Source organism: Lasioglossum baleicum, chromosome 4 (assembly GCF_051020765.1).
Source record: "Lasioglossum baleicum chromosome 4, iyLasBale1, whole genome shotgun sequence".
NCBI classification, from domain to species: domain Eukaryota; kingdom Metazoa; phylum Arthropoda; class Insecta; order Hymenoptera; family Halictidae; genus Lasioglossum; species Lasioglossum baleicum.
In genome coordinates, this window is record NC_134932.1 from 21,210,037 (window position 1) to 21,222,645 (window position 12,609).

Below are 12,609 nucleotides of genomic sequence, written 5' to 3' on the forward strand. Positions count from 1 at the left end.
TGTCTCCGTTGTTGGCCGATATACACATAGGAGCGCCGCACAAAGGTAGAACAGTATAATATACCTTATCTTGAAAAATGTTTGGTCGCCAGAAGTCGACAACAACCATTGTGTACGCTTTGTGTCCGCCGAAGCCGGACTGACATCCCTGAAAGTACATAATCCGGTGTTAAGCCGATGAACTGGCCTGAAATGTGTCCTGGACATCCTGCGGGATTGTAGGACATTCGAACCGAGATCCATGGATATGGCATTGCTGTCCTCCTATTTGGGATCTTCTTTCTTTTGTAAAACCACCCCTTGAAAAACTACATTCTTCTATGTTGTACATGTTGTACCCATTGAATGAAATTATTTTATACATAACTTGTTTTTCGAATTTCAAATTTTCTTGGTAATTCGCAAATGCTTTCAAGAGGTGTCTTTTAATAATTCTGCAGTTTCTAAAATAGTTCGAGCAGGGAATAAATTGACATCCGTGCAGAGAATAAGGGGGTAAGAAAATATAATTTAAAATAATTTATTTAAACATTCATAGCGTTTCGCTCGTGGTAATAATATTCCTTAGTCATCAACTATATAGATACAGTGATTTTTACAGTATAGCTACTCAGTTTGACTCAGTGTTTCGGAAGCACGAAAGAAAATCTAGAAACCTAACATGCTTAACGTGAATAGTCATCATAGAACGTATACGGGTTGTAGAATAAACTCGAACACGGAGTTTCTGCAAAAGAGGATTGTATTTACGTGTTCAGAAATGTCAGACTCGATAGACGCTTCTTCCCAAGAAAATATAACTAAGATCAAATGAAAATACGCTTTTCATTTTAATATCAAAATATCCACGTGCACGGAGGCGTCACGGATAAACTATTATGTACACGGAATGTCGGTGTTGTCGCTGACAATGTTGAACATTAAATGCAGCAATTCTGTTTAGAGTCTCTTTCGTGAAGCAGGTGGATTCGTGCACAAGAGCATCGATTTTTCTAATGTTCCTTCTTCAGGCTATGTGTATGTGTGTGTGTAAAAAGATACGAGGAAAATGATACCATCCGTTGAAAATCTACGAAAGTGTTATTAAGATTTATCTTAGACGTTCGAAAATATGAAATTTGTACTCCTGACGTTGAACGTAAACATTTTGTTCATCAAATCATTTTTCTTTCTGTACCCTGTAGAAGTACTTCTTGTTTACGCGAAATTAAATAACAAAGAGCCTAGCGATACCAAAAAGACAATAGAAACACCACGCTTCTCTCTGCGACTATCCTTCTCTTTTCTGTGTCTTTACATTTTGTGGTAAAATAATTTACTCTAAATTAAACTAGTCCGTTCTCTCGGTGTTCGGTGCAAATCCTCTTCTCTTGATGCTGATGCGAATGTCTTGAAGTTAAGCCTATGCAAGTTCCTCCTTACGGACACTCGTTCCAACTTGGCTTGCAAGCGTTACACATGCCGCGCAAGCACCACGTCCCTCCGTTATTATTTCACTAGCACTTATAAAATAGTATCTGTAAATTGTTTTAAATTCAGTCTTTGCAAGTCTTCTTAAATATCTATTTCTTGTTTCATTTTCTTTTCCATATTCTTTCTTTTTTCATTTGTTCGGAATACAAAAACTTTACACAAATAAAAATAACAATTCCAGTTATTTCCCATATCGTTGCTCGCATTTATTGTACTTCTCCAGCAGACACGTGAAGTCCTTGGCTGATAGGCTATCGTGCACAGGTATCGTACTGAAAACGATTAGAGAATAGCGTTTAACAATCTGTTGACGCAAATGCATGAGTATTTGCCTCATGAATTCCAATGAATTAGTTGGGCTTACAAAAATTCCGTTATTCGCGTCTGCCATGGCAAAGCTCCATATGTAGAAAAAAGGCGGCCATAGATTACTCCGAAATCGGGATCAGGTATACCCCGGGAATTCAATTTCTCGTTAAGCAGATCAGCATCTATCTCATCGGGCTTGATTGTCCCCATGAGAACCGCTTCAGCCAAATTCTTCGTTAACGTAACTATTTCTTCTTTCCCATCCAAAGCGCTTAACAAAGATACTCTTGTCTTCAGTTTAGAATCTGTGAGGGAGAAATATTGATCGATAATATAATTGTTATACAAAGATCTTTTAGAAGACAATATTGAAGATATAGTATGTACATTACCGGTCACTCCATTTTGAGTAAATACTGTTTTTGGTTTGCTCCAACTGATATGATCCAATAAATCAGGTCTTCTCTTCGCGATCTCATGTTTCAGAATGCTTTCATTCCTCACTAGGAAACCTGTAATACGTACAACAGTTATATGAAACAGGAATTCATTAATAAGTCTATAGACTGTTTGCATAATTTACTTCTTTCGATATAACGATGTGGTTTGGGATTCTATACATAAATTTGAACAATTGTCTGGTATTAAACGAAATGCTAACAGTCAGATTATGTATACATTACGCTAATAGTAATCTGAATGATAACACACAACATATGTGAGTGTTCTGTTTGTCCTTGGTTCTATGTAGTAGAACACTTGTGTAACATTACATCATGCAATTCCAGATAGAGAATAATCAAATAACAATTAAAAATGGAATAATATTAATTTATTTTATACAATTATATATATACCAAGTAATACCAACTGTAATAAAATACTATATCCTTAATATATCTATATGTACTTAGCCACGTGTAAATTGCAACCTTATCTGTATTGCCATTAGATAATATAGTAATCTCTGATATGGAACATACAAATTTATACTTATTTAAATGTATAGTTTTTCTATGAACGTGAAGTAAGTAAATACTGAATTAAATAACATAAATAATGTTACAAAATACATACAGATAACCAGCAGAAACAACAACATACGCAACATGAATGAAGGATAAATGTTCCAAGATCAGAAAAGATAAAATAGATAAACATTTTCATTGATACAAACACATATCTAAGAGACACTACATGACTCATCTTTAAATAAATACTATGCAAAGCGATTCATAGCGTCGGTTTTCACAAACGAATTTCTAAATCGTATTAACAATGAATGTACATCGAATATCCAATGAGAGCCCTCCACATCGTTGTTTGGAATTCTTCGAACATATCATAACCCAATGGCTTTTGAGCCTCTGGTAAAACACGCAGTCTCTTCATGGTTGAACAGCTAATGTAACAACTGACGAAGTAAGCACACATTACAATACAAAAACCTATTTAACATAGATACATTAATAACAATCCTTGCTCGCTTCATAAGCTTGAAGTGCACGCTGTAAAACACAAAAATATTTGAAAACAAAGCTTGGCCGGCTTTAAGGGTACACGTTCTAATGAATAAATGAGAAGAGACGAGGTTTACCATTGATATCAAAGAAGCTGACGTAGGGTATACCGAGGGTGATGCACCAGCCGATTATTCGCACGCAATCTAACGTAGTGTCCTGCTTCGCGCCGAAAATAATCAGAACGTGTCGCGGCAACTTTTTCGTTTTGCTCGCGGCGCGCACTAACCACTCCACTTCTGTCCTCGAGTTTTCACCGTACCAAATCTCGGTGCATTTGCGGTGAAGTAAAACACAGCAATTATAAACCGCGATGATTAAGCCGTAGAGGAAATGCGTGAGTATTAGTAGCGTGCGAAATACCGTGAACATAGTGCCTTTCCTCGACTGCCACGAATCTATGTAACATAATCACGCGGAACTGACAAGATTGACGAGACTTTGAAAAATGACTCGGGATAACGTTCAAGGAACGTCGTCGTTCTCGCACAGCTAGCGGCTGACCTGACCTGTCTAGCAGACGGTCGTCTCACGTGCATCAGCCTACATTGGTGACGTACATGAACTAATACATAAAGTGCAAAGTGCATAGAACGTTCTCACAGAAGCGAAACTCTCGTCGGTCGGAGCACCGTGGTCGGAGCTGGTCGGAGCCAGTCGGAGGCTTTGATCTCCGCATGATCTCCGCCCCCGTGACATTTTTTACCTATATCACACTATATCACTATACGATCAGTGTTGCCACTTTTCCAAATTAATATCCCTGTCCTTTTCATTGGCCCCAATTGGCCCTGATCAGCCTGATCAGCCCTGATTGGCCCTAGTCAGCCCCATATGGTCAGCCGCGTCAGCCGTCAGCCTTAGTCGGTAACGTTTGGCCACCGACTATGTATAAGGATAGACCTACCATCCAATGTATGTTTGCGGCCCACTTTTGTCGGGTTACATAACTCCATTACCATTTTCATTTCAGGCGATTTGGACGAGTTTGATAGGTCTATCCTGGTCTATCCTTATACCTAAATAGCCGATGGTTTGGCTAGCGGTTTCAGCGTTTAACCGCTACATGAAATGGCGCTGTACAAACATTTGAACGAAGCGCGGGAATATTTGAATATGATAGATATCAATGTTGAATAGACACGTAATTTCGTGAACTGAATCTTACTGAAAAAAAACTTTTCTTATCACGTTTCGCATGAAAATAATAATCTACCGTTGGACTCGACATTAAGATTACATGCCTTAGATGCTATTATGAATGAAGTTAACCAGTTTTTAAAAAAATATGTAATAAACCAATATGGACGTTCTGGAGTGCTTACATGCTATGTAAGTACATCACAGAATACTTCACAATATTTTGTGGAGATGTCGTTTTTGTAACTCTGTACCCACGCAAATACACAGTGTACGTACCATCAGCCATAGGGTACATACTGGTACATACCATGTAAGTACAGTACTTGTACTTACTACTCTACTACATATTACATATACATATAGATCAATGTAACATCACTCGACATCACCTGATCGCCTTCTCCCTATTTACGCCCTACGCTAGGGAGTTCTTCGGATACTTGCGCTGAAAAACATCAAAACAAGCGTTGTAACAACTCTCTGGTTGTAACATCGATCGATGTGAATTTCTCAAGTTTTATTTTCGGCTTTTCTTATCGTAAGAGTCAGTTAGTGCAGAGTGTCGATCGTGTTAAATTTCCATTGCAAAAACGGGTACACGTGTATGTACTTAAATAGGTACTTATTTACGTACATATATGTGTACATCGCAACCTCTAATAACAAACCTTCGTTCGAGAGGCAACGAAATCATCTAAAAAAAATAGCAGTGATTGCAGTATATATCTCATAATGTGTCTTTTTTATAATATCAAAAGGACGTCTATTTGAGAACGATATATTTGATTGATGGGTGCAGCGCATGCGACGAAGGTTACAAAAAAGATGGAGAAGTATGAGAAATCTCTTTATTTTACTAGTTATCATACTAATAATTACCGTTATCTACGATCAACCCTTTGTTAACTAATTCGAATTTAAGGTCTAAGTGTTCGAACATGGAAGACAGAGCAGCAGCTAAATCTAGCGCGAGTAGCAGAGCGAGACCGTTATCTATCCAAGGGCCTCCAAACATAGACAATGCCGAATCAGAAACACTAGATGCAATGCCGAATCAACCCAGACAACCAAGAAATTTACAAGGAGTGTTGAGATATGCCATGGAAGCAGCAAATTCTGAAGAGTCCAGTAGGAATACTCGATTAAATCCAATGGATGAAGAAGTAGATATCATAGTTATAAATCCATTGAGCATGTTCTGATAATCTCGATGAATCGCATAATCTGTAATACGCATATATTTACAGAGACAACAATTTTTAAAGGAAGCACTTTCTTCCTTGTCATGTAATGTTATTGAAGAATTGCAGAAAGGTATTAAAATATTGTCGAATGTAGTCGAATTACGTCCGGACGATGATACCTCGCAGCAAGAAGCTGCCTTGGAAAAAATAGCGGATTTTGTAGATAATATGGATCTCGCGAACGATTTCTATAAAATTGGAGGTTTTTCAATTTTCAGTCCATGTTTAAACTCTCCGCATGGCAACATCAGATGGAGAACAGCTGACGTGATAGCCACATTAACTCAAAATAATCCTTTTTGCCAAGAGAAATTTCTAGAAACTGGTTTGTTCCCTGTATTGCTGAACATGGTAGATTCAGATACTGTGGATACAGCCAGAATCAAAGCTTTGTATGCTGTGTCTTGTAAGTATGGACCTGATTTACTCGAAAACACAAATTACACTTCTCTATAGACTACGTTAACATATAAATTGTAAAAATTTAGGTATAGTTCGTGAACAATCCCTGTCTCTGAAGCATATGGAAACGCATGACGGATACTCTGTACTTTTAAGAGCTATGCAAAGTCCAGTGAAAAAGTTGCAGATTAAATCTGCTTTCCTTTTATGTTCTCTTTGCAACAAGGAGCACACAAACGATCTGAAACTCATGCTAGTTAATATGGGTTTCATCGAACAAGCAACTGGATTATTAGTCGCCAATGAATTACTTCCAGAAATTCGGTATTATCGCGTTTCTATTTCACTTAGTTTATCTAATTTCGTAGACTAAAATGTAGCATTCGTTGTTTCAGAGATCAGCTTTTGAATATTCTCGATGCTTTGACCAATAATAATTTTCTCCCAGCCTTAAATGAATGTAGGCGCCCGGAACTTCGTTTACAATCTACATTGGAACGTTACATAAAAGATTTACAACAAGAGGAGAACGTAGATCAATTGGATATATGTTATCGGTTATTAAACAAAGTGTTCCCTGAAAGCGATACAAGTCAGGAGAGATAATTAGCTCTCAATAATATTGACAAATTATTTTTTGTGTCTATTAAACTTGTACAGAGTGTAAGCGAAATAATGATCGTCGCTTCTAGGGGTGAATCTATACCTTTGGATCGATAGTTTGTAAAAGAAACAAATTGTTGAACATTATTTTTCACGCGAATCTTTTTTACTCATTGAAAAGAGAAAAGGTTCGAAAGATATCATATGATGTAAACAAATAATTATCGATAAATTGATGAAATTTTTGCAAAATGTTCACCAATCCAGGGGTATAAATTCACCCGTAGAAGTGATCATCATTACTTCTCTTACTCCCTGTACCTTGTCGAATAATGTTGTTAATAGATAAAAACCAACTATATTTTACATATATTATTGTAATTACTGTGAACAGAATTTTTCATTTAATAAAAAAATTTATTTCCAAAGTGCCTGTAATATAAATATATTGAGAAACTATTAGCTTATGAAATATATAGCAATGAAGATTATTTATTACCAACAGAACAGCTATCTTTTCATCACTGATCTCTGGTGTTTATGATGCCTCCCGCCCGCCCCTCACTTCATATGTATATATGTAATATATATAGTTCATATCGATATTTCAAAGTTAAGTAAATATACGAACACTATCATGATGTTATTAATTAAATATAAATACGTTGTTTCTCTCCAACACATTGCTATATATTGTATAATATGATGAATATTGTATATACTGCAGAGAGTATAATATCTGTTTCCGAGTTTCCGGAATTTGTCGACAGGTTTTGGTGGCAAATTCATAGCAAATAGGGAAAGCAAGGTCTTGGTACTAAAAGGATCACCTTTTGTTCACAAAATACGATTGGTCGAAACACAGTTATTCAAACTGAACTCGCCAAAAGTACACGAGTTTATTTGTGTTAGTTCACCTAAAGTGTATTTAAATATAATATGTATTTATACGTATATATGTATTTAGTGATAAACGTATACCGTTCTGATACGTGCGCTTTTATGCTATAATTTTCAAGTTGCCATCGAGTTTGAAAAACGGTAAATATGGCTGATGAAAAACCTGTAAATCCAGTAGAGGATCAAGAATTAAATGATTTACTAGACAGTAAGTAGTTCGTTCGTTTACCAAAATATAACTAAATAAATAAACGTGCCGCAAAAGTTTTATAACCTAAAACATGGAACAATAATATGTATGTATTTTTATTTCTATCGATATGACTCTTAGCAAAATAATCTTATTACATAGTCTTAATGTAAGAGGAATTAAACAATTTCTCATTGTCATAAGAGAATTTGCGAAGTCATTGGTGTTTTGAAAATAATTTTTCTGTTATGTAATTCATACCATTTTTGTTTCGAATAAACACAAATGAAACTGTAATTTTATTAACGTTACGATATCGTAAATATTTCTTATTCTCAATATAATCGTAACATCATAGGTGCTTTGGAAGATTTCAACAAGGAACAAAAGGTAAATGAAGTAGATGAAAAAAAGGAGTCTTTGGCAGTGACAACAAACGAAGAGAACTTTGAAACGTTAGAAGATGCTTGGACCGCAAACATTATCGAAGGAGCTGTCGATCACTTTAAGGAGAATCTACAGAACTTAATTAAGAATGGTAAAGATTTTTGAAATTTTTGAAAAAGGTGTTATTTTAATACGTTCTTATTATAAACAGATAGCGAACTGGATGCCTCTTTTAAAAAGATGGCACAAACAATTGCAAGCGTTGTATCGGACGAAGGTAACACCGATCAAGCATATGCTATCGATAAAATTAATAAAACCATTTTTTTTTATCAAGAATACAAAAATTAAAAAGACCAATTATTTCTTGTCGTTTTACCAGATTTGATTGGTGACTCACAGAGTAATTTCTTTATTGAATGATACATAAAAATTTTACTAAAACAAACAAACAAAATTAGGATATTGTTACATATTTATGATAAAAAACATTTGTTTCTAACATTAATGTCGTCCAATGTAATTTGTATTGTTATAGGTGCACTAGAAGATTTCAACAAAGAACAAAAAGTAGGTAAAGTAAATGAGAAAAAGAAATCTTCAGCACCCGGAGCAGACGAGGATAGCTTCGAAACGATAGAGGATGGTTGGAGCACCAATGTCATTGAAGAAGCTGTCGATCAATTGGAAGAGGATTTACAGAATTTAATTAAGAATGGTAAAGATTTGTGAAAATTTCAGAAAGGATATTATTTTAATATTTCTCTGTTAGGAGCAGATAGCGAGTTGGGCGCTTCTGTTAAAAAAATGGCACAAACACTTGCAAGCGTAGTATCGGAAGATGGTAAGACCAGTAAAGACGGTGCAAGTACAGACTTTGAAAGTGTTATTGCTCAAGCACTGAACGACTTATCTGCAACATCCGAAACACTGCAGGTAGGTGTTCACAACGTGGCCATATATTTAAATAAATCTGTTTTATTCTGACAAGAAGTCTTTTGCAAAAATATTTTAGAGCGACGTTGATATTTCTGAACTACTTGGCCAAGCATCTTTGGAGGATGGAGCTGGCACTATTCTACCAATCATGCAAGGAATGTTGCAACACCTGCTGTCTAAAGAAATTTTGTACCCATCGTTGAAAGAATTAGTTGATAAATTCCCCGAATGGTTAGAAGCAAAGAAGACATCAATATCCCCCGACGATCTACAGAGATTCAATAAACAATTAGAGTTAATGAGACAGGTAAGTAGCGAAAATATAACAAATACGATGAACTACTATGATCGAGTATCGTTACGCGTTCATTATTTCATAAACGCTTTAGGTGTGTTCCGAACTGGAGAAGGAAAAAGATGAAGATACGAAAGAAACAAAGAAGAAACGTTTCAAAACGGTGATATCGTTGATGCAAGAAGTACAAGGATGTGGACAGTTACCTGAAGAACTTGTAGGTGAACACACAATGCCATTTCAAGTCGATGCCGAAGGGGACCCTATTATTCCAGCGTTACTTCGCGGAATGGATTCATCGCAAAATTGTCAATTAATGTAAACCAGTCGTTAAAATCATTTCACAGAAAGGAAAAAATCGGGATAAACCCGTATAGGGGCTTGTAACACGATGATATTTTAAGCGTGTACATTCTAATTGTACGTATAGCCGACAAACGGTAATCTATTTAATGAAAAGTAATAGTATTCTCGATAATGATATTACGAGAAAGGACTCATGTCTGTAAATAAAGTGAAACACGCGTAAGCGTGTCTGTATGTTTCTCAATTTGTACATACATACTTCTATACATATACATATATGTATAGCTGTTTTACACGCGTACAAAGTTACTAGACGGTATTATGTTTAAATCCGCGTTTTGTAATTGTATGTTTTAACTTATGGGAATTAACACATCATGAAATCTGCAATGACTAAGTTTTATTTACCTAAATAAGTTGGATTTATATTTGTATTAATATTGAAGATTTCGTTAGAGAAAGGCTGTTTATATTTCACCTATCTACAAACTGATCTGTTCATACATGTACATATATATCCTAACACAAGATACTTTTTCAAAGATTGAGTAGAATATATTTGTATGATTCAGTCGTTCCTACAAAAGACAATTGCCAATGAATTGGGTAGATTTCAATCTTTTCCAATATATTTCACGCGGAGAAACGAAAATCGTGTTTCACCAAATACAATACTTTTTACATGGAAACTGCAACAACAGGGTTGTTGTTACAAGATTATTAAACGTTTTATCTATTGAATTAAACATTGTGTGCCAGATACTCGGACTTGTTCGATGTCAAATCTTTCAAATTCGAATACCACCTGGTACTTTTTAGTATTGCTAATTTACGCTGGAGAAAGAGCCTCGACTCCCGGCAAGACTTTCCCTTCGAGAAGTTCTAAACTCGCACCACCTCCAGTGCTCACGTGGCTCACTTTATCTTCGGTTTTCCATTTGGCGGCACACGTAGCTGTATCGCCGCCTCCGATTATGGTAATGGCACCCTGCGACGTAGCGTTCACTACGTTGTCCATCAAACCCTTTGTACCTTTGCTGAAATTTTCAAATTCGAACACGCCTGCTGGACCATTCCACACAATAGTTTTTGCTCTTTTGATGGGCTCTGTAAATCGTATATCGATAGATACCTATATGTCCTAAACATCATAGACGCAAGAAGAAAATTGTTATTATTGTCGGAATATTGTTTACCTGCGAATAATTCTCTCGTTTTTGGACCAACATCAAGGCCCATCAAACCATCGGGTATGCCACTCTCTATGTCTGCTGCACCGACAGTCGCATTTTCCGCAAATTTATCCGCGGTAACAAAATCAACGGGTAAATGTATTTGAACTTTGTTCTTCTCCGCCTTCGATAACAGGTCGTTAACTATCTTCGCACCTTCTTCGTCGAATAACGAGTTGCCGATCTGTGTATGGAGAACGTTATGCGTTAACATATTCTAGAAGTAGAAACAAAAAGGGACCAAGTACTGTTCCACAATATTTACCTTCATGTTTTTCGATACTTTTAAGAAAGTATACGCCATTCCACCGCCAATGATCATTTCGTTGACTTTGTCCAACATATTGTTTATTAACTGTATTTTATCTGCAACTTTTGCACCGCCTAATATTGCCAAAAATGGCCTCGCAGGATTATCCAACGCCTTAGCAAAATAGTCTAATTCTTTCTTTAGAAGAAAGCCGCTCGCCCTCGTGTCATATCCCTCTCCTAGCATTGAGCTATGAGCTCGGTGTGCAGTGCCGAATGCATCGTTAACGTAAACGTCTCCAAGTTTTCTGAGGGATTTTCGGAATTCTGCAACTTTTTCCTTATCTGCTTTTATCTAAAAGAAAAGAAATTTGTCAGACTATACTACTTTACGCACACTTCGAAAGGTTGCATCGATATAGGAAGAAAGAACTTTGTACTTTATTTCCATCGGGTCCTACTCCCTTGCCTTCCTCCTCTACGTGAAACCTTAAATTTTCTAACAAGATGATAGTCCCCGGCGCAGGGTTGCTGCAAGCAGCTTCCACGTCCGGTCCAACGCAATCGTTTAAAAACAAAATATCTTTTCCGAGCAGCGATTTCAACTCTTCCACTACTGGCTTTAAAGTATATTTCATATCTTGTTTACCATCTGGACGACCCAAGTGGGACATTAATACAACGCTCTTTGCTTTCTTTTCAAGAGCATATTTAACAGTATCTAATGCGGCTACAATTCGTTGGTTGTTGGTTATCTTGCCTTCCTTTAACGGTACATTGAAGTCCACCCTGGAATACAATTACAATTAAACTTACAATTTATTTATACATATATTATCATATATTATATATGTATACGAGGCAAACCGTGCGAACGTTACAAATTAACTCGTCGATCAGCGAAGTATGTTCATTTTTATACAAAAATTCGAAATTCTTTGACCGGCTTCCGAACTTTTCGGTGCATCCTTTATCGTACTAAGGTTACATCGAACACCGAAAAACAAAATGCAAGCATTTTAACGTAAAGTTGCACAATAGTTCGACAAGCTCGCAACAGTTTGCGAATATTGGTTGTGAATTAAAATCGCGAAAGGTACGATCAAGGAATATGTACCGTATCAAAACCCGTTTGTCCGTCAGATCCACTTTGTCGATGCTGAGCTTGTTCAACGCCATAGTTTTGCTATTGCAATGGATTAGTTTCGAAGCGATTCTCCTTTTAACGATTTGTAATGCGTCGTCGGTGTTGTCTTTCAACTTGGGTAACCTCTGTTTTGTGCAGCAACTTCTGACAAAACTCTTGACTACCTTTCGGAACGTCTTATCACCGAAACACTTTGACTCGGCAAAGTCAAAGCAAGGTCGACGAATGTAGCGACCTCCTACGAATTCTCGAGCCGCGCGCATCGAAACA

The 12,609-nt window shown here is 36.5% G+C and overlaps 4 protein-coding genes across 7 annotated transcripts; 2 read left to right on the forward strand and 2 right to left on the reverse strand.

Annotated features, from left to right (window-relative positions):
* Positions 1 to 506: 506 nt before the first annotated feature.
* On the reverse strand, positions 507 to 3,941 carry Tango14 (transport and golgi organization 14). The gene is made up of 4 exons (XM_076422183.1): positions 3,380 to 3,941; positions 2,175 to 2,294; positions 1,838 to 2,087; positions 507 to 1,745 (listed from the first exon to the last, which is right to left on the reverse strand). Exons 1-4 carry the CDS (start codon positions 3,672 to 3,674, stop codon positions 1,655 to 1,657), a joined length of 756 nt encoding a protein of 251 aa, XP_076278298.1. The 5' UTR covers positions 3,675 to 3,941; the 3' UTR covers positions 507 to 1,654.
* A 673-nt stretch (positions 3,942 to 4,614) lies between these two features.
* LOC143208099 (hsp70-binding protein 1) lies at positions 4,615 to 7,168 on the forward strand. 2 transcript variants are annotated; one of them, XM_076422179.1, is made up of 6 exons: positions 4,615 to 4,755; positions 5,204 to 5,278; positions 5,368 to 5,608; positions 5,693 to 6,095; positions 6,178 to 6,415; positions 6,487 to 7,168. In XM_076422179.1, exons 2-6 carry the CDS (start codon positions 5,235 to 5,237, stop codon positions 6,695 to 6,697), a joined length of 1,137 nt encoding a protein of 378 aa, XP_076278294.1. In that variant the 5' UTR covers positions 4,615 to 4,755; positions 5,204 to 5,234; the 3' UTR covers positions 6,698 to 7,168. The 2 variants fall into 2 exon arrangements, with proteins under 2 accessions (XP_076278294.1, XP_076278293.1); XM_076422178.1 differs by lacking the exon at positions 4,615 to 4,755 and having other exon boundaries at positions 4,785 to 5,278; positions 6,487 to 7,166.
* Positions 7,169 to 7,464: 296 nt separating this feature from the next.
* On the forward strand, positions 7,465 to 9,955 carry Pex19 (peroxisomal biogenesis factor 19). Of its 3 annotated transcripts, none has more exons than XM_076422181.1 (7): positions 7,465 to 7,802; positions 8,143 to 8,322; positions 8,383 to 8,448; positions 8,710 to 8,889; positions 8,950 to 9,107; positions 9,187 to 9,417; positions 9,500 to 9,955. In XM_076422181.1, exons 1-7 carry the CDS (start codon positions 7,742 to 7,744, stop codon positions 9,725 to 9,727), a joined length of 1,104 nt encoding a protein of 367 aa, XP_076278296.1. In that variant the 5' UTR covers positions 7,465 to 7,741; the 3' UTR covers positions 9,728 to 9,955. The 3 variants fall into 3 exon arrangements, with proteins under 3 accessions (XP_076278296.1, XP_076278295.1, XP_076278297.1); XM_076422180.1 differs by having other exon boundaries at positions 7,468 to 7,802; positions 8,944 to 9,107; XM_076422182.1 differs by lacking the exon at positions 8,383 to 8,448 and having other exon boundaries at positions 7,470 to 7,802; positions 8,944 to 9,107.
* On the reverse strand, positions 7,667 to 12,601 carry Pgk (phosphoglycerate kinase). The gene is made up of 5 exons (XM_076422173.1): positions 12,310 to 12,601; positions 11,633 to 11,981; positions 11,209 to 11,547; positions 10,908 to 11,127; positions 7,667 to 10,818 (listed from the first exon to the last, which is right to left on the reverse strand). The coding sequence occupies exons 1-5, from the start codon at positions 12,369 to 12,371 to the stop codon at positions 10,541 to 10,543; spliced, it is 1,248 nt and encodes a 415-aa protein (XP_076278288.1). The 5' UTR covers positions 12,372 to 12,601; the 3' UTR covers positions 7,667 to 10,540.
* Between the last annotated feature and the right edge of the window lie 8 nt (positions 12,602 to 12,609).

Bases quoted from the DNA above. Each gene is read 5' to 3' on its own strand.
- Tango14 (XM_076422183.1), bottom strand. From the start codon at position 3,674: ATGTTCACGGTATTTCGCACGCTACTAATACTCACGCATTTCCTCTAC. The intron at 2,088-2,174 runs GTAATGTACATA...TCTCCCTCACAG, and splicing joins TACTCAAAATGGAGTGACCG to ATTCTAAACTGAAGACAAGA. The intron at 1,746-1,837 runs GTAAGCCCAACT...AATCGTTTTCAG, and splicing joins ACGCGAATAACGGAATTTTT to TACGATACCTGTGCACGATA.
- LOC143208099 (XM_076422179.1), top strand. From the start codon at position 5,235: ATGGGTGCAGCGCATGCGACGAAGGTTACAAAAAAGATGGAGAA. The intron at 5,279-5,367 runs GTATGAGAAATC...TTCGAATTTAAG, and splicing joins GTTACAAAAAAGATGGAGAA to GTCTAAGTGTTCGAACATGG. The intron at 5,609-5,692 runs GTAGATATCATA...ATATATTTACAG, and splicing joins TAAATCCAATGGATGAAGAA to AGACAACAATTTTTAAAGGA.
- Pex19 (XM_076422180.1), top strand. From the start codon at position 7,742: ATGGCTGATGAAAAACCTGTAAATCCAGTAGAGGATCAAGAATTAAAT. The intron at 8,449-8,709 runs GTAACACCGATC...GTATTGTTATAG, and splicing joins AAGCGTTGTATCGGACGAAG to GTGCACTAGAAGATTTCAAC. The intron at 9,418-9,499 runs GTAAGTAGCGAA...TAAACGCTTTAG, and splicing joins AATTAGAGTTAATGAGACAG to GTGTGTTCCGAACTGGAGAA.
- Pgk (XM_076422173.1), bottom strand. From the start codon at position 12,371: ATGGCGTTGAACAAGCTCAGCATCGACAAAGTGGATCTGACGGACAAA. The intron at 11,548-11,632 runs GTACAAAGTTCT...CTTTTCTTTTAG, and splicing joins TAGGACCCGATGGAAATAAA to ATAAAAGCAGATAAGGAAAA. The intron at 10,819-10,907 runs GTAAACAATATT...TACGATTTACAG, and splicing joins AACGAGAGAATTATTCGCAG to AGCCCATCAAAAGAGCAAAA.